This window comes from Microcaecilia unicolor, chromosome 10, assembly GCF_901765095.1.
Source record: "Microcaecilia unicolor chromosome 10, aMicUni1.1, whole genome shotgun sequence".
Lineage (NCBI taxonomy): Eukaryota > Metazoa > Chordata > Amphibia > Gymnophiona > Siphonopidae > Microcaecilia > Microcaecilia unicolor.
In genome coordinates, this window is record NC_044040.1 from 30,522,726 (window position 1) to 30,549,826 (window position 27,101).

At 40.4% G+C, this 27,101-nt stretch overlaps 1 protein-coding gene across 1 annotated transcript in view; it reads left to right on the plus strand.

Annotated features, from left to right (window-relative positions):
* Positions 1-27,101, plus strand: part of KMT2E (lysine methyltransferase 2E) — a 310,078-nt gene that overhangs the window by 199,847 nt on the left and 83,130 nt on the right. The window contains 1 exon segment of the mRNA XM_030216423.1: positions 1,351-1,460. Coding sequence (XP_030072283.1) covers positions 1,351-1,460 — 110 coding nt within the window.

Consider the following 27,101-nt stretch of genomic DNA (forward strand, 5'->3'; position numbering starts at 1 on the left):
AGTCTTCTGTTTCTGTACCTTACTCAGTCCTGTTTGTTGTGGAGAAGATGTGTTCTAAGCAATGAAGCTACAAAGTAGTAAATTTTAAACAAATCTGAGAAAATATTTCTTCACTCAATGTGAATTAAACTCTGCAATACATTGCCAGAGAATGTGGTAAAAGCAGTTAGCTTAGCGGGGTTTAAAAAGGTTTGGATAGCTTCCTAAAAGAAAAATCCATAAGCCATTATTAAGATAGATTTCGGTTAAATCCACTACTTATTTCTAGGATAAGCAGCATAAAATGTGTTCTACTGTTTTGGCGTCTTGCTAGGTATGTGTGACCTGGTTTGGCCACTGTTAGAAACAGGATGCTGGTTTGATGGACCTCTGGTCTGTCCCAGTATGGCAACGCTTATGTTCTTATGTACATAGCAAGATTATCACATGCACAGTCTTACCCATTTACCTGAGGATGCAGTCCAGGCTTTAAATTGAGAAAAGTGACAGGGCTGCTGCATGTGGGAAGAACTGTTAAGACTTGACTCTGGTTCTGAGCTCTGGGGGAGCTGTTTGTCTCTGTGCCACCATAAGAACTCATCCACTTGTGTACCTGATCAGTCCTATTGCCTATGGAAAACTTCTTATACAGTTAAGCAACTTTTCTAAGTGAGTTTGGAAGAAATACTTTTTGATATTGATAATTTAATGATTTTTCAGAGTGGCAATGTATCAAAATCTGCAGACAACAGGCTTGCATATACATGAATTTCTTACTGTATTGAGAACCATGTTTGTCAGAAACCCTTGTAACAGGGAATAGAAATTAAAATGGCAGTACATAATATGAATAGAAAACTACTACTGCAGTTTTGCTGCAGGGGTATAAGAAAATCAGAAATAGTTACGGGTTTTTTTCCCCCGTGCTAACCCTATAAGAGATCTTGAATTAAACTTTGATGGTATTTCTTTTTTTAAACACATTTGATTTTGTTTTCTCCCCCCCCCCCCCCCCACCCTCTCCCAGCCACATACACACTTGTTTAAAATGTTCTCTTCTCCCACCAAAAGATCCTGATCCATTTGAAAACTTGTTTAACCCTCTGCTCTTCTATACAATATATGAAATTCTATAGTAATGTGTGATGCAGATACTTTGTCTAAATTCATGATTTTATGCACCAGGAAAAGGTGGATTGTTCAGTTCTTGTTAAAGACTTTGAATTTGACCTTCAAGCTATATATTTCTTCCCTTATTCTGTGAATTATATGTGGTAGATAAGTCTTGTTTCCTTAAGCAGTTTGATGACAAAATTATAAACAATTGCTTTGTGTAATAAAAATTGACTTTTTTTTTTTTTTTAAATATAGGTACGACATGTAATTGAGGATGGAACTATTCATCTTTATATTTATTCTATCCTGAACATTTCAAGGGGGACAGAAATTACTATTGCTTTTGATTTTGACTATGGAAATTGGTAAGTTGCACGTTTTAAAATCTTAAGAAAAAGGTATTGGGGGTCCTATAACATCAGAACCTCGACCTTTTATATCAGAAGCAGCCCACTATACTGTTAGCAGGTGCCTTATCTATGATTGCCTCTTCATAATCCCTTTAAATATTTAGAACTAACTGTACTGTAATCAGGTGTACCTGAGAATATTGCATTAGGTTTTTTTTTATAGTGATGATGTAAATTGGCTTTCTTTGAAGATAAATAGGGTACATAATTTAACCAGTGGATGATGCCATACAGTAGCATTGACCAGAATTCGTGTTTCCAAAGTTTATTCGGAAAACCCCAAAGAACCTTCTGAATATGGCAGTTTCCACATTCTTGGATCTGAACAATGTGGATCAGTTTTTCTGCCATTCAGGCTTTCTTCTGTGGATTTTGCTGTTTGAAGATCTTGATTTTCTAGCTTGTGCTGAGTACAGGGCTGAAGAAGAATAATGCTGAGGCTCATCAGAGAACGTCTGACATGTATATTTGGTGCACTGTTCAGAGAACAAGAGTTTCTCTGTGAATATAAGCTGGATAATTCAGACACAATTGGTTAGTTATCACCCATTAGCACAACCAATGTGATTCACCTTATCATCCCTACCTTGGTGAAACCACTAGTCTATTCTTTCAGTCTTCTTTTTCTTCTGTGTTGCTGTTTGGATACACCAGCCTTCTCCTCTCATGTTTTGGGGGACAATCGCTTCACAGCTTTTGTTTCTTTCTGCAATGTCTCAAAAACTAACGTGCTGATCGAAGGATCTTTTTGCAGGTACCAGTGGGTTCTCCATCTTTGAGCGCTCAGCATACTCCTTTCTCTACCAATGGGAACCAGCACCAACATAATGGCTGCAGCCAGTTCCTTCATGAGGGTTAACTGCCAAAAGACAAAAATGCTCAACGAGAGTAACATTCTAAAGCCAAGCAGTCAGTGGAAGCTGCACTTCATGAGAGCTAAACCAGTTAAAGCCATGGCACTAACATGAACACACAGGTCTACTGCTTCAGTCAGCTCTGTGGCGCCAGTGAGTTTGGTGTCCAACCACTTCTGTTTCTCCTCCTGCTAAATATTGAGGGGGTATGTGGATATCAAGTGCATAGAATCAGTCATGTGCCTTTTGAGTGGGAAGCCTTTCCAGTTTAATTGGCATCCTGTGGCTCTTGAAATTTGAAGAATGAACCTTCCGTGCTGAAATGTAGTGGATTAACAAATTGGAACATTCTCAGGTGATCCCTAGAATAGATTGTGTGACACTAAGGGTTTACAAGGATCCCTTCATGGATCTCTCTTGATCTCCCTTTGGGCCCTATTCCACAATAAGGGAGGTCTCCAACTGAAGGCACAATTGTTTTTGTCCTCCTTAGGTACTTGGATGTCTAGAAGGACTTGGCTAGGCATCTGGCCTCTGTTCCTGGATAAATTCACAGTTGGAAGTCCACACACTGTACTTCCGATAAAGAAAAACCATCAATTATGTTCAGATGACTGAAGAATGTGACTGGTTCCACTGCTTTACCAGCCTATTTTAGTTAAAACTTTTCTTAAAACATTCCAAGAAGACTGAGAAGCAAACCTTAATGCTGTTAGGGCTAGACCTTGGATTGTTGCAGGATGAAGCATGTTCAGAAAGATCTGCTGCAGATCTTTTTCATCTAGGCAGTCTTTTATGGTCCAACACTTACATGCTACCGGGGATTCACCAGTCATCTTGCTCAGAGGCCTTGGGGACAATGCCATTCACTGTTGTCTTAAAGTGAAACACTGTAGTTGGAATGTAACTTGCCTTATGCAACCAATGAAAAGGCATGTGGTAACTGTAAATAAATCTTGAATGAAAGGTGTATGATCGCAAAAGAACATTGAGAACTTCAGTAGGAGGTATCGAACAGACTCAAATGATTACATGAATCTGGCTTCTATCAAAATGTGCAGGGAAATCTGCTTCATAGAAAACAGAGATTAGGGTTAATTGGTCAGTATGCTCAATGGAGAAGGGTAGTTAGTGGGGTTCCCCAGGAGTCAATGCTGGGACCGCTGCTTTTTAACATATTTATAAATGACCTAGGGAGTAACTAATGAGGTAATTAAATTTGCTGACGAGACAGTTATTCAAAGTTGTTAAATCGTGAGAAGATTGTGAAAAATTAAAAGTGAACCTTACGAGATTGGAAGACTGGGCGTCTAAATGGCACATGATGTTTAATGTGAGCAAAGTGATGCATGTGTTTAATGTGAGCAAAGTGATGCATGTGGGAAAGAGGAACCCAAATTATAGCTATGTAATGCAAGGTTCCACATTAGGAGTCACCGACCAAGAAAGGGATCTAGGTGTCGTTGATGATACGTTGAAATCTTCTACTCGGTGTGCTGCAGCGGCTAAGAAAGCAAATAGAATGTTAAGTATTATTAGGAAAGGATTGGAAAACAAAAATGAGGCCGTTATGATGTCATTGTATCGCTCCATGGTGCGACTGCACCTCGAATATTGTGTTCAATTCTGGTCACCACATCTCAAAAAAGATATAGTGGAATTAGAAAAGGTGCAGAGAAGGGTGACAAAAATGATTAAGGGGATGGGACGACTTCCCTATGGGGAAAGGCTAAAACGGCTTGGGCTCTTCAGCTTGGAGAAAAGACGGCTGAGGGGAGATATGACAGAGGTCTATAAAATAATGAGTGGAGTGGAAAATGTAGACGTGAAGCGTCTGTTTACGCTTTCCAAAAATACTAGGACTAGGGGGCATGCAATGAAGCTACAAAGTAGTAAATTTAAAACGAATCTGAGAAAATTGTTCTTCACTCAACATGTAACTAAACTCTGGAATTCGTTGCCATAGAATGTGGTAAAGGCGGTTAGCCTAGCAGGATTTAAAAAAGGTTTGGATGGCTTCCTAAAGGAAAGGTCTATAGACCCATTATTAAAATGGACTAGGGGAAATTCCACTGCTTATTTCTGGGATAAGCAGTATAAAATGTTTTGTACTTTTTTGGGATCTTGCCAGGTATTTTTGATCTGGATTGGCCATTGTTGGAAACAGGATGCTGGGCTTGATGGACATTTGGTCTGTCCCAGTATGGCAGTACTTCTGTACTCTTTCAGAAAGTACAAAGACCAGGGGACACTCGATGAAATTATATGGAAATGCTTCTCAAACAAATAGAAGGAATTATTTTTTCACTCAAAGAATAGTTAGCTGTGGAACTTGCTGCCAGAGGATGTGGTAATAGCAGTTAGCGTTTCTGGGTTTTAAAAGGTTTGGACAAGTTGCTGGAGGAAAAGTCCATAGGCTGCTCTTGAGACAGACGTGGGGTAGCCACTGCTTGCCCTGGGATTGGTAGCATGGAATGTTGCTACTTTTTGGTTTCTTCCAGGTACTTGTGACCTGCATTGGCCACTGTTGGAAACAGGATACTGGGCTAATGGACCGTTGGTCTGACCCAGTATGAATTTCTTATGTCTTGCATTGTGACCTTACGAAAATTAGAATTTTAACTGAATCAAGAGATAATAGACTGGAGTGCTGTCTTCATTTTGATTTATCTTTGTATTAGAGGAAGGCTGATGTTTTGTGCATTATAACTTTTGATAGCTGGGTCCTACAGCTATCTTGGAATGGCCACAAAATCAACAACCCGGGAGAATATTCTCTTTCTACAGGAACCCGAGACTTCTTAAGTTGGAAGTCTCCTCTCTGTGGCAACCAAAATTGTTGAAACTGTCTTGCCACAGAAGAGAAGTCGGAGCTTTTATTCTATCTATTCCATCTCATTCTATAGACTAAAGGGATTTCAGCTGTGCACATTAATACCCCTTCTGGACAAAGAAGAGTGGGGGGGTGTTCTGGATTTGAAGGAAATCTACACCTGTACGGTCTGACTCCAATTCACAGGAAGTATCTCAAATTCATTGAGGGAAATGCCACCTCTAGTACTGTCTAACTTCAGCTCCATGAGTGTCCCAAAAATGCTTTCCTGTTACTGTGCTGTTTTCATTAGTCAAGAGCTCTTCTGAGCCATTAAATACATGCACAACTGGTTCATCATCAATTATCCAAAATACAGACATCAGATGCATCATTTGGAATTCTTGACACATTTTAAGCTGTGACCATGCTCCCCTCATGTTAGTCCCATACCTATAGTTTGCAGTGGCAGAACAGAGGTAGTCATCAGCCCATGGAATTTCCATGGTATATGATACACACTAAATGTTCGTTAAAGTCCCAGCGGGATTAACCATCCAAAGACTTAAGGAATGAATCTGTGTGCATGAATCAGATTGCTTTCCTATTTCAATTTCACTAACAGTACAGATTTCCAAATTGAACCAGTATCTGTTGTCTTGTCCACAGATGTGTGCCGCTGCATAGATTAAAAGGGAGTTTGGTCCATTTATGAAAAAAGATGACACGTAAGCCTTCTTGAGCCTAGGGAATTTGTTTTACTATAAAGATATGCAAAAATCAAGTTGAATAAATGCTGAGGATGGAATCCTTTGACAAAATTCTAAAATGTTACTAGATGGTCTCAAATAGGATAACTCTAAAAGCCATTTCTTTATCCTCTTGCAAGACTAGTCCAAACAAGTGTACTGTGCTCCCCAACCAGCAGATGGGGCATTGAATGTGGGCTGTCGGTGACATCACAATTATAAGGATTGTTGTAGTCCTGGTAACTCACCAGTATTCTCTGCTTCCAGCAAATTATTTCTGTCTAGAATGAAGCAGCAGAAGGCTGGTTCTCTTTGAGGTTGAGGTCATGGCCTGTATTTGGTTTATAGTTTTCTTGATTGCACTTAGTGGAGATGTAACCCCAGTGCCATGTGATGTCCCCTGGTGGGCTGTTAGTCTGGGCATTGTGGTTCTACAGGACTCTTGCCAAGGGAGGGGGAAGCCGTCATTGGAAAGCCCCCAAGTGTCCGTATCTTGCTTGCTTCTTCTGTTCTCCTAATTCCCGCTCCCTACTTTCTTTCCTCATTTGATATTGACTTCTATTTTTTTTTTTTAAATGACCAAAGTACATGCCAGTCAGAATGAGCACCAGCCCCAAGGACCTCAGGCTATCAGGTTTGTGATAGGACCATTGGGGGTAGTTCTTCTCATTGGCAAGAATTCCAGATTGAAGCACATATCATGGTGCTTTTGGCACCCAAAGACGTAATTTGGAGGCTGGTTTGTTTTGCCCAACCTGTGATGGGAGCCTACCACAGCAGCCTGGGTCCCATTGGAAACTGGCGCAGAACCCCCCCCCCCCCCTTTTTTATCACGAGATTCACAAGATTGGCTGCAGTATTCTTGGTATGTCAATCTGTGGCCAGTAGCATTACCAGAAAATGATGCCTCACAGTCCAGCACAGCATGCTACCAGAAAAGGATGACTCACAGTCATGCACAGCATGCATCCAATATGTTGTCACAGAGGAGCATATATAGCAGCTCCTACTGCAGCTACAAATGAAATAATGCATTGATGTCTTAGGAGCCCTGCTTCCTCCATGGGCATAAAAACTGGTGGGTTTTAGTGTTCTGTTGAGATGCCATTAGATTGAATACTTGTGGTCTACCAGCTACTGGAATGCCTGTGCCCCCAGGTATCCATTTGCTGATATGGAGAACATTTTTGCTGAGGAAATCAGCCTGCACATTCTGAAGTATGTGCTACTGAAATGTCAGTTAGATGCTCTTCTGCCCACGGGCATAGCCAAGTGAGCTCTATATTTCTATTACTCCCCTTGCTTGTTGATGTAAGCCACTCTTGCATTCTGTGACAGGACTGACACTTCTAACCCCTCCACTAGGGGACAGAAAGCCAAAAGTTCCAGCTATAAACCACTTGACCTCTAACCTGTTGATGGACCACGAGGTTGTCTCCTGAGACAACCAGGATCTCTGTGCCACATGACCACAACAATGAGCTCCTCAGCCAAGGAGACTGGCATCTGTTAGATCATCACCCAATTGTAGAGGACTCCAGGGACCATCACCCTGAAGAGATTTTGAGAGGAGTACCACCAGGTAAGCAGCCTCCGCTCCACCACCTGAATTGGTAGGTGAACCTTGTATTCCTGTGATCACGGAGACCACCGCTGGAAGCACTTGCCAATAGCACTAGATCCAGAGTCACTGCCTTTGAATCTAGCAGTTGTAGGTAGTCCCAGACCCTTGGAGCAAGATGCGCACAGGCCTGAAGTTGAGACATCAACCTATTTGTCATTGGCCCAATTGGGGAAAATAGTGAAACTTTGGTAGGTACCACTTAACCTGGACTGGTCTGTCAGGAAGATAAGGAAGGTGACATTTGTTCTTAACTGTTAATTTATTTTCCTTGCATCCTGCTAGTCCAGTTTAGGATCCCTCTCAGGTTTCATGGTATCAAATGCCGCCTCCTGCGACTTGGAACTCCTTTAGTACTGGTTATTCCCAGCATCTGGCAGAATTTGAGGCTGTACCCAGAGCCACCAGAGTTTGTTATTCTTGTTCTCTTTGTGATTTGTTTAGTAGCTTCAGTGATTGGTTTCAGTAAAGCGTAGTGGCAAGTTTCAGTTCTGCACCAAGTCCTTATAATGATGATGACATTGCTGAAGGTTAGTGTTTTCTGCCTCCATCTACTACTTATCATTTCTATAGCGCTACTAGATGAACGCAGCGCTGTACACTTGAACATGAAGAGAGAGTCCCTGCTCGACAGAGCTTACAATCTAATTAGGACAGACAAACAGGACAAATAAGAGCTAAAGGAATTCCTGGGCAGATGCATTTCAGCTGAAACTTAATGCAGAAAAAACCCAATGCTTAATACTTACCTCTCAACACAGCACGAACAAATTTACCACCATCAACACACCAAAATTAAATCTACCAATTTCGGACACCCTAAAAATTCTTGGAGTTACTATAGATCGGCACCTAACACTTGAGTCATGTGAAAAACACAACCAAAAAGATGTTTCACTCAATGTGGAAATTTAAAAGAGTAAGACCATTCTTCCCAAGAACCGTCTTCTGCAATCTGGTACAATCATTGGTACTCAGTCATCTAGACTATTGCAACTCACTCTACGCTGGCTTCAAAGAGCAAATACTAAAAAAAAAAAAAAAAATTCCACAGCCCAGAATACTGCAGCCAGACTCGTATTCGGAAAATCAAAATATGAAAGTGCAAAACCCCTATGTGAGAAGCTACACTGGCTCCCACTCAAAGAACGCATCACGTTCAAAATATGTACCCTAGTTCATAAACAGGCATATTTTCAAAGCACTTAGCCTTCCAAAGTTCCATAGGTTTCTATGGAACTTTGGAAGGCTAAGTGCTTTGAAAATATGCCTGTATATCATCCATGGCGATGCCCCAGCCTACATGTCAGACCTGATAGACTTACCACCCAGGAATGCCAAAAAACCATCTCACACATTCCTTAATCTTCATTTCCCAAACTGTAAAGGTCTAAAATACAAATTAACGCACGCATCAACCTTTTCCTATATGAGCACACAACTATGGAACGCGCTGCCGCGCAACCTAAAAACGATCTATGAACTAACCAACTTCCGCAAACTACTGAAGACCCAACTCTTTAACAAGACATATCACAAAGATCAACACATGTGAATTCCCCACATGTATCCTGAACTGTCTTATAATGTTTTTCTGTTATATTACAATCATGTTTCTTTTTGTCATGTAACCCAAAATCCTTCTGTAATACCAAATGTTTTTTCTCTTCTTATTTCTACTATTCATGATGTATTGTAAGCCACATTGAGCCTGCAAAGAGGTGGGAAAATGTGGGATACAAATGCAATAAATAAATAAAATAAAATACTAAGGTGGGGATAATAAAATAAGGGTACTGAACAAGTGAGTAAGGGTTAGGAGTGAAAAGCAGCATCAAAAAGGTGGACTACTAATTTTGGAGCACGACACATTTGTCTGGTGTTATCTAGCAAGACTCATTGGAAGGAAATTAGGTAAGGACACACTTTCTCTTATTTGGCAGGATCAAAAAATATTCTGGCACACAGGCTGAATTGCATGTTAGACCCTCAAAAGTGATCTCTGGATTAGACTATAACAAGCAACATCTTTATTGAATGGGACCCCTTGAGTTAGATCTGTTTGCAGAAGCTGCAGCCATACATAAAAAAAGAAAAACCTCCAGGGAAAGAAGTAGGAACCCTGAGAAAGTACTAAAGTCAGTCAGTATGGTTCCATTAGTTTTGCACAAAAAAAGACTTACTAGAATACTGCTTTTCTTGGAATTCCTAACTAGGTCAGTCTCCTTGATCTTTCACCTCCACGTGCCATTCAGTAAAGTGGGAAGAATGATTCTGTAACAGTAATGGGAAAGTTATCAACATGGGCTTACTGTTAACCTGGGTTATTAGTAACTAGATCTCATTGCATAAAATGGGACCTGTGCTAAAATAGCACAAGTGAGATAAAATTAAGTAACCCATCTTAAAGGTAGTCCTTGTTGATTACTTCCCTCCTAAATTGGATCCAGCTTGTTCTATTTTAGTGGACCTTAAGAAATTCATATTGTGTTGTGACGCCAGACTTAATAACTTTGCCACATATGGCAATTTTGACAGAAGACAAAAATTTAGCAACTATGGAAGAATCAGAATTACCTTTTTTAAACTCCAGCCAAACTTGCTGTTCCTTCAAACACTGGAATTTACCAGTGGACAAAGACTTATTGTTCCACCAGACTGTCCAGATGCTTGGATTTGTGCTATCCTGTCAGCAGGTGGAAACTGAGAACTACTGAGCTGTGATGTCATTACTACTACTACTTATCATTTCTATAGCGCTACTAGATACTTAAGAAGCATATGCAATCCCTTGGCCAGTCAGTATTTCTCAGTCTCCAGCAGGCAGTAAGCTTCCCATGCAACCTGTGGTAGTCTCGTAGGAAGTTATTTCCATTTCCTTGGTAAAAAAAAAATTAGAAGTATAACATGCCCCACCCCTCCACCATCCAACCTTTTTCATAAGGGTTTAAGTTTTTTTTCCCTTGTGCCTCAGACCTTTCTGTTGGGGGAGAACATTGAGTGCCCGAACTTAATTGCTGCTCAACAGCAATGGCACTCCTTGGTTGGCTGCCACGCAGGGTGGGTCGCTGCTACCCCCCCCCCCCCCCCCAAAAAGTGGATCACCCACCTCCCTCCCGAATCGTATCATCCTCACCACCTAGGGGTGCACAGAGCAGTCGTACGGCTGTTGGCCAGTCCCCTGCCCGGAACAGGAAGTGACATCAGAGGGGGCAGGGAAGCGGTGGAGCCAACAGCCACACGACTGCTCCATCCACCCCCTTGCTCCCTGCACCTGGGGTGGACCACCTCCTACTGCCCCGCCCTTGGTACGCTAGAGCTCAACAGATAGTTTGACTAGTAGTTGCCTGTATTTACTCACTTTGATTTACCTTGAAGTGGGGGGGGGGGGGGGGGGAACTACTCTGGAGGACCTTTGGCTCCATTGGTTTTCTTTGTCAGACTAGCTTCCATGTAGCGTTGCTGGTGTACTTCCACTATGGCATGATAAAAACAAGCACTGATCTGTTTGTGGGATGCATAGGTTAGCTACTGTGGTGAAAGAGAAATTCCCACAGTGTGAGGAGAAAGCTGCCGAATGAGCAGCACTCTGGTTTCTCCAGCTGAGCACAGCCAGCAGTTAATGTGGCTGGCAAGCTGCCTCAGTTGTCTCCATCACCACTAGCAGCAATGGATTCTTCTCGGTTGCAGGACTTAGATTTTGTTCAAAATTTCATCTTTTGTTGCACAGAGCCTTTTGAATGAGCAGATTTAGCCTTTACTTCTTTTGCTTTGCTTGATAGCCCTGCTTCTTTTCCCAATGTAGCTGTTAAGTGGCACAGGTTGGAAAGGGTAGAAGATCAGGATTAAAAGCTTTCTGTAGTCTCCGGAGAAGAGGAGTTAGTTTTAAATTTGGCAGACCAACCGTTTGGGCTAGAGGGAAACATCCTCTTTGAGTGGGATGAAGTTCCACCAAGAGACTATCCTTCTATTTTCCATAATTTTGGTGAAGAGGACTTGGCTACTTTAATTTCTCAGATTTTTTTCCACTGTTGAGATTTCTATGGATAAACCAGTTTTATTTCTGGCTCCCCTGGACCCTCTTTTGGTTAGTATCAGAAAGACTTCCAGAACATTCCTTATTCTTCAGGAGATAGATGATATCATTTCTGCAGAATGGGAGGTTTCAGATGCCAGTTTTCATGTTAAGCGGTATATGGCTAGGCTTTATGTGGTAGCATCTCAGCGTTCTGAAAGATTCAGTAGATGTAGTGATTTGGCTGCGATGAAGAAGACTCTATACCAGTGGAGGGGGATGCAGTGTTGAAAGATCCCAGGATTGCAGGATGGAATCTCTTTTGAAACAAACAATTGAAGTCTCAGTCTTGTAGGTGGCTGGCTGTGGGGGCTATGTAACTTGTGCGCATTTTAGATGGTGTTGAGAATTAAGGGGTCCCAAGCCCCCCCAAGAAGGCTAGAGTGACCTTAATCTGACTCCATCTCTAAATAACACTAGTACTGGGGTAATCAAGGGGTTATTGCCTCTAAGGGAGATGTTAGATCTAAGGAAAAGATACCAGCCTTATGACAAACTGGATTTAGATTACAAGTTATACAATGCATTTATACTTACAGCCTTTGATCATTAAGTGAAGCCCACAAATCATCATTTGGAATGAGGAGTTTATTTGCCAAGGTACAAGTCAAATCAGTGATGGACAACAGGCATGTACAATTAATTATAGGAATATGATAAGCTGCAAACAGGTGTTAATTATTTGCTAATCTTTTATAATTTCTTTTATCAATTAGAGGTTTTACAAGGGAAAGCAATTAGGTAATTTGTCAATTCTGCTGGACACATTGGTTTCCCTTGGAGAGAGAGTGGCAACCCTATTCTCTCTAACTCAAACCAGGAAATACCCTGATTTTTATAGGTGCCCTCAGGATATGGATAATATGACAGTAGATATACCTGATTGGATCTATGCTAATGTCATGGTTGTCACTGATTGGCTCATGCTAATGAGTAGCTTCTATCTTGCTACGCCTTCCCTGCTCACACCAGCTGACCAGCTGACCACAATCCTGCTCACAGGAAGTCTCCCTCCTCTCTGGAACAGCTAGTTCCCTATTTTCTTTGCACCTGCTATGACTCACTTATTTCTCAACTTGTTTTTCTAACTTACATTAGAGAAAATTCCACTTTGTAACAGATATGGGCTTCCATTTTGTGTTGAAATCCTCCATTTTGTTTCCATATCTATTAACTTCACTTTTAGGCCTCAATCTGGGCTACAAACTAGGTCATACTTTTCCAGTAAGCTCCCAGTTATGTCAGCCATCAGATTTCTGACTGAGCCAAGGTCTGTAATGGCCTGAGCTCTATGACTGGGCCCACCACGATTCCAGTGGGGGGGGGGGTCCCTGGCTGTACCATAATTATACAATGGTCAAAGCAATTGATAGAAAAAGCTGTGCAGATGACAAGGGGATGATCCAATTTGCACCTTTTTAGATTTAGGTATGACCTATTTGGCAGATGCTTTATATAATTTAATCAGAGTTATTTGGGATGGTTACACTCTAGAGTTTGCTTGGCCTCTTCCTAAGGCATTTCTGCAATTGTCCTGTCATTCTCACCTAAAAGTGGCAACAGTCCGACAGACCTTTTTCAGTTTACTTTAGTTAGAAGCAGTGGTTCCAGTTCCACCTCCAGAAGGGAGAAACGTCATTCAGTTTTTTTTTTATTTTCAAAGAAAGAATGTACCTTTCATCTGATTCTTGATCTCAAAGCAGCCAACGAATTTCAAATAGAAACTTTAAGAACAGTGATTTGTTTTTTTAACTTCTTTTTATAGTGAGAGGAGGAGTAGCCTAATGGTTAGTGCAGTGGCCTGAGAACCAGGGTAACCAGATTTGATTCCCACTGCAGCTGCTTGTAACTTTGGGCAAGCCACTTAACCCTCTATTGCCCCAGTTGCAAAATCAGCAACTGTATATAATATAAAAACCGCCTTGATTGTAATCACAGAAAGGCAGTGTATCAAATCCTTTCCTTCTTTAAATTTAACAGAAGCTTACCCTTTATGTCCCAATGAGGGAGTCTTATCAGTGTTGTAACCTTGGGATAGCTTTTCCAGTTTTATGCTCTGCCTTTTGGACTGACCATAGCACCACTTGTTTATTGTTCTCCTACCAAATCATAGCGGCTGACAAATACAAATAGCTTTTGTTAGAAAGGAACTCTATAGTAATATAGAAAAGTAAAACCATCCAAATGTAAAATCAATTTTAATTGAACTACTCAAAACTAGCACAATAAAAACAAGAGAAGGGTCTCTATACCTAACTATCAAGGGAGACCATCTCTGTCTCAGTTTCAGTACTGCTGGATGAGTTTTAAACTACTGTGATACCACAGTAACTGTGTTGGTTTAATTACAACCTTCAAAGGGGTAATATCCAGTGCTGTAGTTAAGACATTATTCTAACACTGAACTTGTTCATTGGGTGGAATCGATGCAAATGGCAAGGGGAACATATGCAGAAGGAAAGGCAGCGTAGTTGTATCAATATGAGATAGATTTCTAGTAAAGAAACTACAAGGCTGAGAGCCTACAGAACCAGACCCCACCAAAAGAACAAAGAAAATACAGGCATGATCTGACTATGACACAGGAAGAGCTTTTAAGAAGGAAAAAGAGTGAAGAATTCAATATGAGTAAAAAATTAGATCTAAAGTATAACCTGCTGAATGTGTCACAGTATGTATATGTTGAGTTAGACTCAATCCAAGCAGTAATGTGGAGAAATAGTTGGCCAAGGATGGGAAGAATTATTCATGTGTATATTAAGTCACCTAATAAAACTAAATCCTGATATTTCACAGAAAGATCAGCAATAATCTGAAATACCAATTCCCACTGAAAAGATTTCAAAGGAGGAGGACAGTAGAAGAGAGCAACATACAACACAGAGGTCCCTCACACCTCAAATGCAAGTACAGCATAACGGAAATAATTCTTTAACTGAAAAATGCGTGGAAAAAATACAAGCCAAACCTCCACTTCGCCTGCCTTGGTGTGAGAAATAAATCACCAAATAATCAATAGGAGGACAAGAAAAAAGATAGGTTTTCAACTCCCCAGGGAGTATCCAAGTCTCTGACAAGCAGAAAAAAATCAAGATTATGACTTACTACCAAATCTTGAATGAATGTGGTGGTGGCAGCGGCCTTGTGGAGAGAGGGAATTTTGGTCTACCCTTGTTTAGATCAGGGCTTCTCAAACCATTCCTCGGGGCACACCAAGTACCATCGGGTTTTCTGGATATCCATGATGATTATGTGAGAGGTTGGTATGCATATTCATTGTGGATATCCAGAAAACCCGATGGTACTTGGTGTGCTCCGAGGACTGGGTTGAGAAGGTCTGGTTTCGATGACTGGTTAGTAAGAGTGAAGTCGTCCCAAGAAAGTGAAACAGTCACATGGTGAAAAGTGCATTTCTTAGAAGAGTTGTTCCAATAGCAACCTTACTCGATCCCAAACATTGGTATATTTGGGGGAAAAGTTCAACACTTTCCAAGGCAAAGTGTCCCTTCCTGTGTTGGGAAGGTAAAAGCTACAATCTCAAACCTGAAACCTTCTCACTCTTTGCAAATCAGTGGTTTGGCACTACCTTCAAGTGTTGGAATTGATGGTTGCAACCTTGGAGTTGTGCTGTGAGCCAGGATGCACATGAGACCTTTACAGAGGTAGCAAGAGTTCCACCATGTACTACCACTAGCACCAGAGGCCAGAATATCGACTGGGAAAGAGTTTGGAAACCTGAAAATTGATCATTGTGATGATGGATGTAAGTTTCACATGTTGGCGGTGGGCACATTGTCTAGACAGATGGTTGATGGTCCTCAGTAGTCAGTCAGCTGTCTTGAAGCATGAATGATCTGCTTAGCTCTCCTGGAGTTTTATCAGCTACAGCAAAACAGTATGGATTCTCTCCAACAGTGTGACAGCAGTAGACTGTCGGCAAACAAGAAGAAACATGAAGTCTGCAAATGGCAGAAGAGATACAGATGTTGATGGATTTGGCAGAAGAGAATCTGGAAGACATCTTGGCAGCACATGTGCCAGGGACCCAAAATATCTGGGCGAATTACCTCAGCAGAAATTTCATGGATCCAGGAGAATGGAAGTTATCCGATCATGGATCTAATTAGGGCAGAATGCAAAGGTTTCAGCCTTTTTTAGTTGGAGAAAGTATTGGAAATCAAAAGGAATAGATGCCTTAATTCAGTGATGACTGTGGTTAGGTCTTTTGTATGTATTTCCATCATAGCAGAGTTCATTCAAATGATAGAGAAGCATTGGTGTCTAGTAGTGTTGGTGGCTCTGGATTACCCTAGATGACCCTGGTACAGGGACTTGATGCATTTGAACATAAAGGATCCTCTATCTCTTGCAAACAGGGAGCCTCTGTTGGTTTAAGGCCTATTCAGCATCTCAGACATGTCTGTTTTGTCTTATAGCTTGACTCTTGAGAGGGTGATGTTAGTGATATCTACCTTGTTACATTCTAGAAGGTCTACTTTATTAGCATAGGAGGATTTTTGAAAATTGGTTTTGAGATAAATGCAGTTCCACTTCATCCTTTGGTCCAGATATTTTGGACAAAGGGTTGGCGTTTGTCTCATTGAAAGTATAACTGGCTGCTTTGTCCTGTTTTAGAAGTGTATGGAGGAGAAAGAGTTCAGCCTCACATCCAGACATGGTACTTCCCCCCCCCCCCCCCCCCCCCCCCCTTGCTGAATCTTCCATTAATTCATACCTGGAATTTAAATTTGCTTTTGTCTATTTTAGTTCACCCTCTTCTTGAACCTATGGATTTTGCAACCTTAAAAGGTATCACCCTTAGGATAGTTTTTCTTGTGGCTCTTTGTTCAGCTAGGTGAATTTTAAGAATTACAGGCCTTGTCCTGTAGAGAAACGTTTTTTGACCTTTAGGAAGGAAAAAGTTGTAATTAGATGGGTTTTGTTCTTCCTTCCCAAAGTGCTGCTGTTCTTCTATCTGAATCAAACTCTCTCAGGATCTTAAAAATGAGGATAATGTAGCTGTCTTCCACAAATTGGATGTGGGACACATTTTGAAGTACCTGAAGAATTTGGAGGCAATATGAATGTCAAATAAACTCTTTATTCTTTTCAGTGGAGTCCTTAAAGGGGTAGCATCATCAAAAGTGATCATCACTCTATTGGTTAAAGAAGCTATTTCTTCTGTTGTATATTCTCTGTGGTTATCCAGTTCCAGAAGTTTGTAAAACTCATTCTTAAAAAGGTCAGTCTGCTTCCTGGGTGAAGAACTCCTTAGTTCCTCCTCATGAAATTTGCAAGGCATCAGCCTGGAAATCTGTGCATTCTTTTGTCCATTACTACATATTGGATGTCCAGTCTCAAGTGATGTGGCCTTTGGGGCCTAAGTGTTAGCAGCAGGGATTTTGGTGTCCCACCTTTAATAAGTTCTTTGGTACATCCCAAGCTTTTAGACTGGTCTGGTGAATTAATAAGGAAAGGTAAATTATTTTTTATCAGCTAATTTTCTTTCCTTGAGTCCCTCCAGACCAGTCCAGAACCCAGCCATTGTTCTAAGCATCAGTTTCTTTTCTATCTCCTGAACCATAAAGATTTTGATTTTTGGCTTTTTGATCATCCATGTTTGATCTTTATTCTTTGTCCTTCCTCAGTGGTTCTTTAGTTCTAGGTGAAGTTCCCCCCCTCATTAATAGCCTTTGTTCTGCTTTATGATAGACTGACTAGCCATGGGTTTGCCCAGGGTTCTTATTTGATTAACATCAGAACCCAATAGTTGTTAGTCTCACTTTCTGGCACGGTAGCACGAGGACATGGACAAACTTTGTCCCTGTGTCGTTTTCTGCTTTGAAACCTGTTAATGAACTGGACTGCTATTTATGTTAGAGTGATGCAGACAACAGTATAGCTGCTCGCCATTTTCTATTTGTAATTTATACACAATAGTTGCACAGCATATTCCTTTTTATATTTTAATAAAAAGATTTTTAAAAATCATAATAGATTGAGGCTTCTGCAGATGAGGACAGAGCCAATGGGAATGGGGTGAGGACGGAGACAGAACCTGCAGGGATGCTGCAGGGATGAAGACAGAACCCATGGGGACGGGGACAAACTTTGTCCCTGTGTCATTCTCTAGTGCATAGTACCCCTTTTAATTTTGAGGACTCCAAAGAAAGAGATCTCTCTAATTTTTGTATTTTTTTTGTATTATTTTTTATTATTTTAGTTACATTTGTACCCCGCGCTTTTTCCCACTCATGGCAGGCTCAATGCGGGAGGCAATGGAGGGTTAAGTGACTTGCCCAGAGTCACAAGGAGCTGCCTGTGCCGGGAATCGAACTCAGTTCCTCAGTTTCCCAGGACCAAAGTCCACCACCCTAACCACTAGGCCACTCCTCCACTAAAAAGCAATGACCAAAGCATGATAAGATGATATGATGAATCATCATTTAACAAGGGGGGGGTCCTGCTCAGGAGCAAAAAAAGTTATTTTGCTGAATTATTTGTCCCAAGGATATGGTTAATAAAACACTTCACTATATCAATAGTGTAACTATAACCTTAAAACTTCTAAGCTCAGTCTCTACTTTCTGCCAAGACTGTTCCAGTGAATAATATTACATCTGTGCAACTCCTGTGTAATTCCCCCCTCCCCCCCCCCAATCACACACACACACCCTTCCCTTCCCTCCCTGTTCTAGAGGGACACCTTTATCCAAAATGTCACAGAGACAGGTTCCAGTAGAATACCATGAAGTTCTAAGAAACAGCAGCTCTCCAATGAAGTGTCTCAACCTCTACCTGGACTCTGTGTCAATATGGCCTCTGGTCCAAATAGTTTGAAGCTTCCAGAATCACTGCTTTGACATGTAACTTTGCTTTTCTGAATGTCAATAAAAATGACTAGTCCAAATAGTAGAAACAGCCTTTAGGTCATTAACACTTTGCTAGGATGAGATCCTTAGTTAGCAACAACAAATCTAATGTGTGTTCCTTGATATGCGTTGAAAAGGGGTTTAATAGGCCCATATCCAGAGCATCAACCATTGGGTTAGAATTTTTCACTGCATCTTCTGAACCACTTCAGTGAAGAACTCTCGAGTCATCAGACGCTAATGTCAAAAAACTACAGTGCATCAATAACAGCACTGACAGAGAAACCAATACTTTTCACCTGCAGGCATTTACAACTGGATGAACCAATCATAGCAAGTGTTGTTAAACCCAGACAAGACTTTACATTAATCACACAACCACCAGCACTATTGCAATAAAATGGCTCCTCTGTCTCCATCATTCATGTCTCAAACAGAAAATCTAATCAAGCCCCAGATCATATAACATTAACTGTTCTGTTAATAATGGGATGAACTTTTAATTTCTAACACTGCTCACCCATTAGTTGCACCTAAACATAGGCAAAGCCCTTGACACAGTGACCAGATAGGTCTGGCTGAAAGATTCAAGGGTGAATCTGCAATTTCCATGTTACCCCTGTTGGTTAAAACAAGGGTAGGAGAGAAGCAGTCATTAAAATTAAACCCTTCCATGACTACACACAATAAAATGGCACAAAAAGGTGCTTGTGAAGATGTAGGGCATAAATAAGACTACCTGACACAATGAACAGCTATCTATAACTGGTACAATTAATGCTTACTAGAACCGTAGGATAAAATTTGTCCTGGCAAATATTAGTAAAGTATGCCTAATTCCTCAGCTGCAGTCAACCATAAGCAAAGGTTGAGTGAGGAAAACATAAAACATCCCATCAACCTCATCCCCAAACAGTATTTTAGCAGAGCAATGTAATAAAAAGTTACCAAAGTATGTCCTCAAATTAAAGGGGTACATCCCTTTTTGTCCCATAGATGGGGTCCTGCCTCCGGAATCGAGCTTTATAGGAAACAAAATTTGCCTTGGGATCATCAGGGAGTGGGGTCAGATGAGGCTCCTACAGGAAGCGGCTGCAGAGATTCAGGACAGCCTACAAGCACACACTTCTACAAAGGAGTTTTTTTGTTTGTTTTTTTAATACAGAAGGTACTATTTAACATACAAAAACAACCCAAAGTAAACCTCATAAACATTTTTTTATATGAAGAAGCCTCATTTGTGTGTAATAAATGGATTTTCATATGCATGAGATATATTGGTGATTATAAAAACTGTGTGTCATATAGGGGGTATATGTCCCAGACATCAAAGATTACCCATAGTTTTTCTGTTTATTCTTTGCATGTGAAAAAAATGTTATGTCCATCTACCAGCGGATGGAGACAGAGAAACAAAAGTAGTTCTAAGTAATTCGCCCTTAAAAGGGTATTATACAGCATAGAATGTTCAGTATTTTTCTGTCTCCAGGTGGATGGTACTTGGATCATGCAACTCCTTGGGTTTTTCTTGTGAGCTCCTGTCTCAGTTTTTTCTGGGTTTCAGTTGAACAGGGGGTCACTGCTGTTCGAATTGTGCTCAGTCCTTTTCTTGAGGATTAGTCTGAGCCTGGATGACACTCTGCAGGGTCCTCATCCCCTAGCTAAGGGATGATGGAATCTCTGATAGTTACCTTCGGAATGTCCTTTTCCCAGGCTCTTGGGATGGGTGATGTTTTCACTATTGTGCTTTGTATTTTGTTTGCAACATCGTAGACTACTTATTGTCACCCTCCTGCCACACAATGTCTGTGCAGCTGTGCGGCTTCCTGTAAGAACACTCAATCTTTTCTTGCCCGTTGCTGCAGCAGTGCTCGTAAGGGTGACAGTCTCTCTGCTGGGCAGTGGCAAATCTTTTCGTTTCTAAAGTAGCACTGATCAGCTGTGGTCCACAACAGTGCCATGTTCAATTAACACAACTCTCTCAGAGATCATTTGGACATATTTCTTTACTGTGTTTCACTGTAGTGCGGCATTCTCTCGGGCTACATTTTCATGACCCTTCCTACTTTCATACTCACAACATAGTTTCCCTGCTGGAGCCATTTCCAGGGACAAGATTGCAGTATCTTTCTCGGCTCAACCTTTGCTATCTTCTGCAATTGAACACAGAAGTTACAGGTATGATGACTGTATTTAGCACGGAGGTTTTCCTGATGTTGCAGTAGCCTCTGAACCGCATTATGCCTATAGGCTTACTCCAGTGGCATGTGTCTTTCTTCAGTGTTCCAGAAATGATAGCTTCCTCAGGCATACCTGCAGCTCTGCCTTCCTCAGATGCAGTTTGTATATGTATGCTTCAGCCTCATACCTTCATTGGCATAGTTTCATAGGTGCTATACTCTGGCTAGCTTACAGGCAGTCTTTGCAGGCATTTCTAATAGTATGCATGCCTATGCCTGCATTATGTGCTGCAAGAATGCCCACAGTTAACCTTGGGATTCCCTTCAGAGGTATTGGCCACAAATGTACTACTTCTAACAATGGTTATCTGAACTCTACATGCCTTAAAAAGGATGTCTGATTGCTACCAGTGCGTCTTGCATGTTATGTCAGGCAATACCAACAGCCTCTATACCTCATGGCTCATCTTGCAACAGTATATCAACAGGTTTTTGGAACACTGTCTATACACGCAGGTTTGCTATTGATGGCCTCTCACTTATATAGACTTAGGTTTCTGGACTCACTTGTTGTTTGACTCCATAGTTGCAGCCTTCACATCTTCCCTTCTTTGCATCCACATTTGTTGGCTCTTAATTTGGTATCAGCTCTTCAACCACTACGCACAGTGACCACTGATGTAGCTCTAGTAGCTACCCTCTTATGTTGTGTGGTGGCGGCCTGTTCCTTTCCACTTGCACCTGCCACTTTCTTGGCACCAGTTGTCACAATTTGCTGGTCTTGCTCCCTGATACTCATTTTTCTGTAGCTGGTGGTCAACATATAACAACAAAGTGTTGCCATACTGGGATAGAACGAAGGTCCATCAAGCCCAGCATCCTGTTGCCAACAATGACCAATCCAGGTTACAAGTACCTGGCAAGATCCCCAAATAGTGCAATACATTTTATGCTGTTTATCCTAGAAATAAGCAGTGGATTTCCCCCAAATGCATATTAATAATGGCTTATGGACTTTTATTTTAGAAAGCTATCCAAACCTTTTTTTAAACCCCACTAAACTAACTGCTTTTACTACATTCTCTGGCAGTGAATTCCAGAGTTTAATTACTTGTTGAGTGAAGGAGTGTGGTAGCCGTGTTAGTCCACTCTTAAGGTTATCAATAGAAATCAAACAAAATAAAACATGGAAAAGAAAATAAGATGATACCTCTTTTATTGGACATAACTTAATACATTTCTTGATTAGCTTTCAAAGGTTGCCCTTCTTCCTCAGATCGGAAATAAGCAAATGTGCTAGCACATTTGCTTATTTCCGATCTGAGGAAGAAGGGCAACCTTTGAAAGCTAATCAAGAAATGTATTAAGTTATGTCCAATAAAAGAGGTATCATCTTATTTTCTTTTCCATGTTTTATTTTGTTTGATTTCTATTGATAATGTTGAGTGAAGAAATGTTTTAAATTTACTACTTTGTAGCTTCATTGTGTGCCCCAAGTCCTAGTATTTTGGAAAGAGTAAACAAGCAATTCACGTCTCTCCATTCCACTCCACTCATTATTTTATAGACCTCTATCATATCTCCCCTCAGCCATCTTTTCTTCAAGCTGAAGAGCCCTAGCCGCTTTAGCCTTTCCTCATAGGGAGGTCGTCCCATCCCCATTATCATTTTCGTTGCCCTTCTCTGTACAGACCATTTCTAATTCCACTATATCTTTTTTGAGATATGGTGACCAGAATTTCACACAGTATTCAAGGTGCAGTCGCACCGTGGAGCGATTCAAAGACGTTATAAAGTCTTCATTTTGGTTTTCCATTCCTTTCCTAATAATACTTAACGTTCTATTTGCTTTCTTAGACACCGCCACACACTAAGCGGAGGGTTTCAACGTATCATCAACAATGATACCTAGATCCCTTTCTTGGTTGGTGACTCCTAATGTTGAACCTTGAATCACGTAACTATAGTTCAGGTTCCTCTTTCCCACAGCATCACTTTGCACCTGCTAATATGAAGTGTCATCGGCCAGCGTCTCATTTTTTACAATGCTCTTGCAATTTAGCAACTTTTGAATAACTTTGTGTCATCAACAAATTTAATTACCTTGCTAGTTACTCCAATCTCTAGATCATTTATAAATATGTTAAAAAGTGTAGTCCCAGCATAGACCCCTGTGGAACCCCACAATCTACCCTTCGCCATTGAGAATACTGATTATTAAACCCTCTGTTTTCTATCTTTTTCAGTCCACAATAGAACACTACCTCCTATCCCATGAGTCCAGTTTCCTCTGGTCTTTCATGAGGTACTTTGTCAAATGCCTTTTGAAAATCCACCTTTATCCACATGTTTGTTCACCCCTTCAAAAAAAAAAAAAAAAAAAAAAAAGTAGTAGATTGGTGAGGCAAGATTTCCCTTCATTAAATCCATGTTGGCATTCTCATTAATCCAATCTTTTGAATATGCTCTAATTTTTGTTCTTTATAGTAGTCTCTACCATTTTGCCTGACACCGACGTCAGGGGTGATCACTGGTCTATAATTTCCTGGATCACGTCTGGAACCTTTTTTAAAGATGGGCATTACATTAGCCACCCTCCAATCTTCCAGTACCATGCTTGATTTCAAAGATAAATGACATCTTACTAACAATAGTTCTGCAAGTTCATTTTTCAGTTCTGCCAGTAGTTTGGAATGAATTCCATCTGTTTCAAGCGATTTGCTACTCTTCAACTTGTCAAATTTCGCCATTACATCTTCCAGGTTTATAGAGGTTTCTTTCAGTTTCTCTGACTTGTTCACTTTGAATACCATTTCTGGCACCGGTATCTCTCCCAAATCTTCCTTGGTGAAGACCAAAGCAAAGAATTCATTTAATCTCTCCGCTATGGCTTTGTCTTCCCAGAGTGCCTCTTTTACCCCTTGGTCATCTAGCGGTCCAACTGATTCTTTTGCTGGCTTTTTGCTTTTAATATACCTAAAAATTTACTGTGTTTTTGCCTCCAATTCAATCTTATTTTTCAAAATCCCTCTTTGCCTTCCTTATTGTTTTGCATTTGACTTGCCATTCCTTATGCTGCTTCTTATTTTCAGTCTGATCCTTCTTCCATTTCTGAAGGTTTTTCTCTTTTAGTTCTGATAGCTTCCTTCACCTCACTTTTTAACCTGGCCAGCTGTCATTAGTCCTTTGGAAGTCTCGTTTCTTGTCTCCTTTTCACGCAACAACCTTCCCATCGGGTTTCAAGACCTAAAGTGATGAATCTTGGGGTCAGGTTGTTTTTCTCTTTGTACCTTGCCTTGAAATGCCATAGTAACCTTATACTTCGCTAAAAGGTGGCCTACTGAGAACCATGCTTGGACTTCTTGGTCCAAACCCTGTTTTGGGGGTTTTTTTCTTCATTTTTATTCTGCATGAAACATTGTGGTCTTCCACAGGATTCTTCATCCCACCCAGAGATGGACACTGCTTTGCTACATCCCATTTGTCTGGATTGGTCAAGTATGGGCGAATAGGAAGGAAAATTTCTTACGTAATAATTTTCTTTCCTTTAGTCCTACCAGACCAATACAGAAATCCACCTTGTAATATATGTGTTTGTTTTCAGTTTTTCTTTCAGATATCTTACTTTTTTCCCATTGCTTTTATATAAATGTATCGCACAGTTAGACTGACTAGGTGAAACCCGTACGTTGGTGCTATACATAGTTCTCTATTCCATTGAGCAAACCTGATTGGCCCATCGGCTTTGGATAAGCCTATATTTGCCCTCATGGCTATTTGGAATACTGAACATTCTGTGCTGCACAATACCTTTTAAGGGCGAACTACTTTTGTTTCTCTGTCTCGTTCCACTGGTAGATAGACATAACCCATATGTCTGGATTGGTCTGCTAGGACTAAAGAAATGAAAATGATCAAAGACACAATTTTTCCATCCTAAAATCAGAAGTCCACTTACCTTGTGCCTTCCTGGTTGCTGGAGTACCTAGATGGTATGGTTGAATACTGAGGCCAGCAAAGTGTCCCAAATCAAGGACAGAATGGATAGGTTGATATCACCTTCAGACTTCGTGTGGATAATCTGGCTACAGTAGTCTATATCAACAACAACCAAAAAGTCATCCCACCATTTGTCAATTTCATGTTTGAAATATCCAATTCGTATTGCTTATTAAGAATAAATAGACCACCTAGATTCTTGGGGGTTACATAGATTTTTCAGGCTATCCCAAATGAATATGCAGTAGATATTTGTATGCCCACCAAGTCCACTGTGTGCAAATCACACTTTTGTATATTAATTAGGGATATCCTGGAAATCAAATCTCATATGTTATGGATGTCCTGAAAACCTGACTGGCTTGAGACCCTCTTGGCCTGGTAAGGACAGTGGAGCAAACGTGATCCTATGTGAGTCTCTTGGGGATCCAGGATAGATGTCTGAGATATCCCTGGTTCTCCTCTTTAAAGTAGAGGGACGCAGAATATTCCACATCACTGTGCAGCAGATGCAGAGGGTTAATTGGAAGAGGCAGAAATACATTTACCTCCTTGACTGAGTTCAAAGACATGGAAAGACAGACCTCGGTACCTGTAAGTGCTAAATTCTTTTGAGATGCTGGTGGTGGTGCATTGTCCGGTAATTTCATAAAAGCATTTTACACATTTAGCACAGTGAGCTTATGACGTAATTGCCTATGACTTAAAAGTTCCAAAAGTCTATTAGTTCACTGGGTATCAAGCAACTGCTCTTAGAGGTCTCATTTCATTTATTATATTTATGAATCTCTTATAATCACAAAATTATGTACAACAAATTAAACTATAATAAAAATAGCAATATAATATAAAACAATCATGGCTAGGTAAGTACCATAAATGTTGTTGTCACTGGCATTAGAGATTGGTTTTATTTGCCTTCTCATGCCTGACTGCCTTCTGAAACTTTGAGGGGAACCTTCTGGGAATCTGTTGTGCGACTACAGCTTCTAATGAGTTTTGAAGAAGGTTGAAGAGTTTTATAGGCAGGAAATAATTATCCCCATGACTTGACGAATCTCTGGTTTGCAGAGAAATGAGTTTTCTCCTTTTGAAGGAATAGAATACATTTCAAATTTAAATTGCATTGATATTATCATTGAAATGCATTTTGAAGTCAGTTAATATTTATGCAAAAATTTCAAAAGATATGACCTAAGCTGACCTGTTTTAACCTTTAAATTTTTGACAGTGAACAAATATACCTTCACAGTTTGGAAAGAGCTACCCTTATGTATTGTTTTCTTATGTTAATTTAATAAACATAAATCTTAACCGTCTTTGTTTTTTGGTCTGTGTAGAAATGTTTTGCCTCAAGTTGCTGAATGGGGATTTTCTTTTAATTCTTTGACTCATGCTTTTAAAGTGAATTAAAACTTTTATCTTATCCTTATACCGCTGATTTATTATAGATATAAGTTTTTCTTCTGAGAAAAATGTTATAACTTTCAGTATGACAGCTGTTTTCTGTCTGCTCAAAAGGAAGAAGTGTAACCCACAAGACCTGTTAACATTACTAAACACTTTGGTTAGAAAGCAGAGAACTACTTGTCTTGCTTTTGTGGCTTGAGTGAACATGTATTTTATTCTTTGCTGTTTGCTGCTTCCAGTGCTGCTGTTTGACTGCCCACAAAGTGTCACTGTAAGAGCAGTGCTTTGTTCAGCCTTCCCCCAAAGGCTCAGTGTACCACTAAAGCAGCAATCCTAAGCCTGGTCAGTGTGGAGAGCAGGAGCCTGAACTGAGAATTTGGACGCAGGCCTCTTGCTTGTAAGCACAGAGTGCTATCACCAGAGCATTGGCTGACCAGTGTTTGAATCGATAGTGGAATCTACTCTTGAGTGTAAGCAAAATGATCATATCTTTCAACATATCTGAGTTTAGTTAATTCTGAAGTGTAACAAATATATAACTGTAGTGACCAAAAGAATGGTCAGTTTCTGGCAAGTGATGCCTGAGAGTGGTAGTAGACCTGAGGCAAAACAAAGGAGCCTTAATCTGAGCTTTAACAAACATAGCCATCCCTGGAGAACATAATTAGAAGCTCCCCTTAGAATTACATTAAAAAATAAAGATGAACTGTCTTACAGATGCTATTAAATACTATTTCCTTCAGAAGTCCTTACCATTGAGCTAGTGAACTCAAGAAGAAAACAAAATAGTAAGTCCTGATCGAGTTATAAACTGGATTCACATTCCAGCAATTCACTCCTCCTGAGGCTTATGATAAGATGTTCTTTTAACAATTGGTTGATAATGCTTGTTTAAGTTACTGTCTTCTGAAAAGTACCTCTTATTGTGTAAGACCTTGTGAAATTTGTGCTAATGAATAAGTATATAGAGCAAGAAGATGAATTATTTTTTCTATGAAATCAAATTTTGAAACTGTAATAAGCC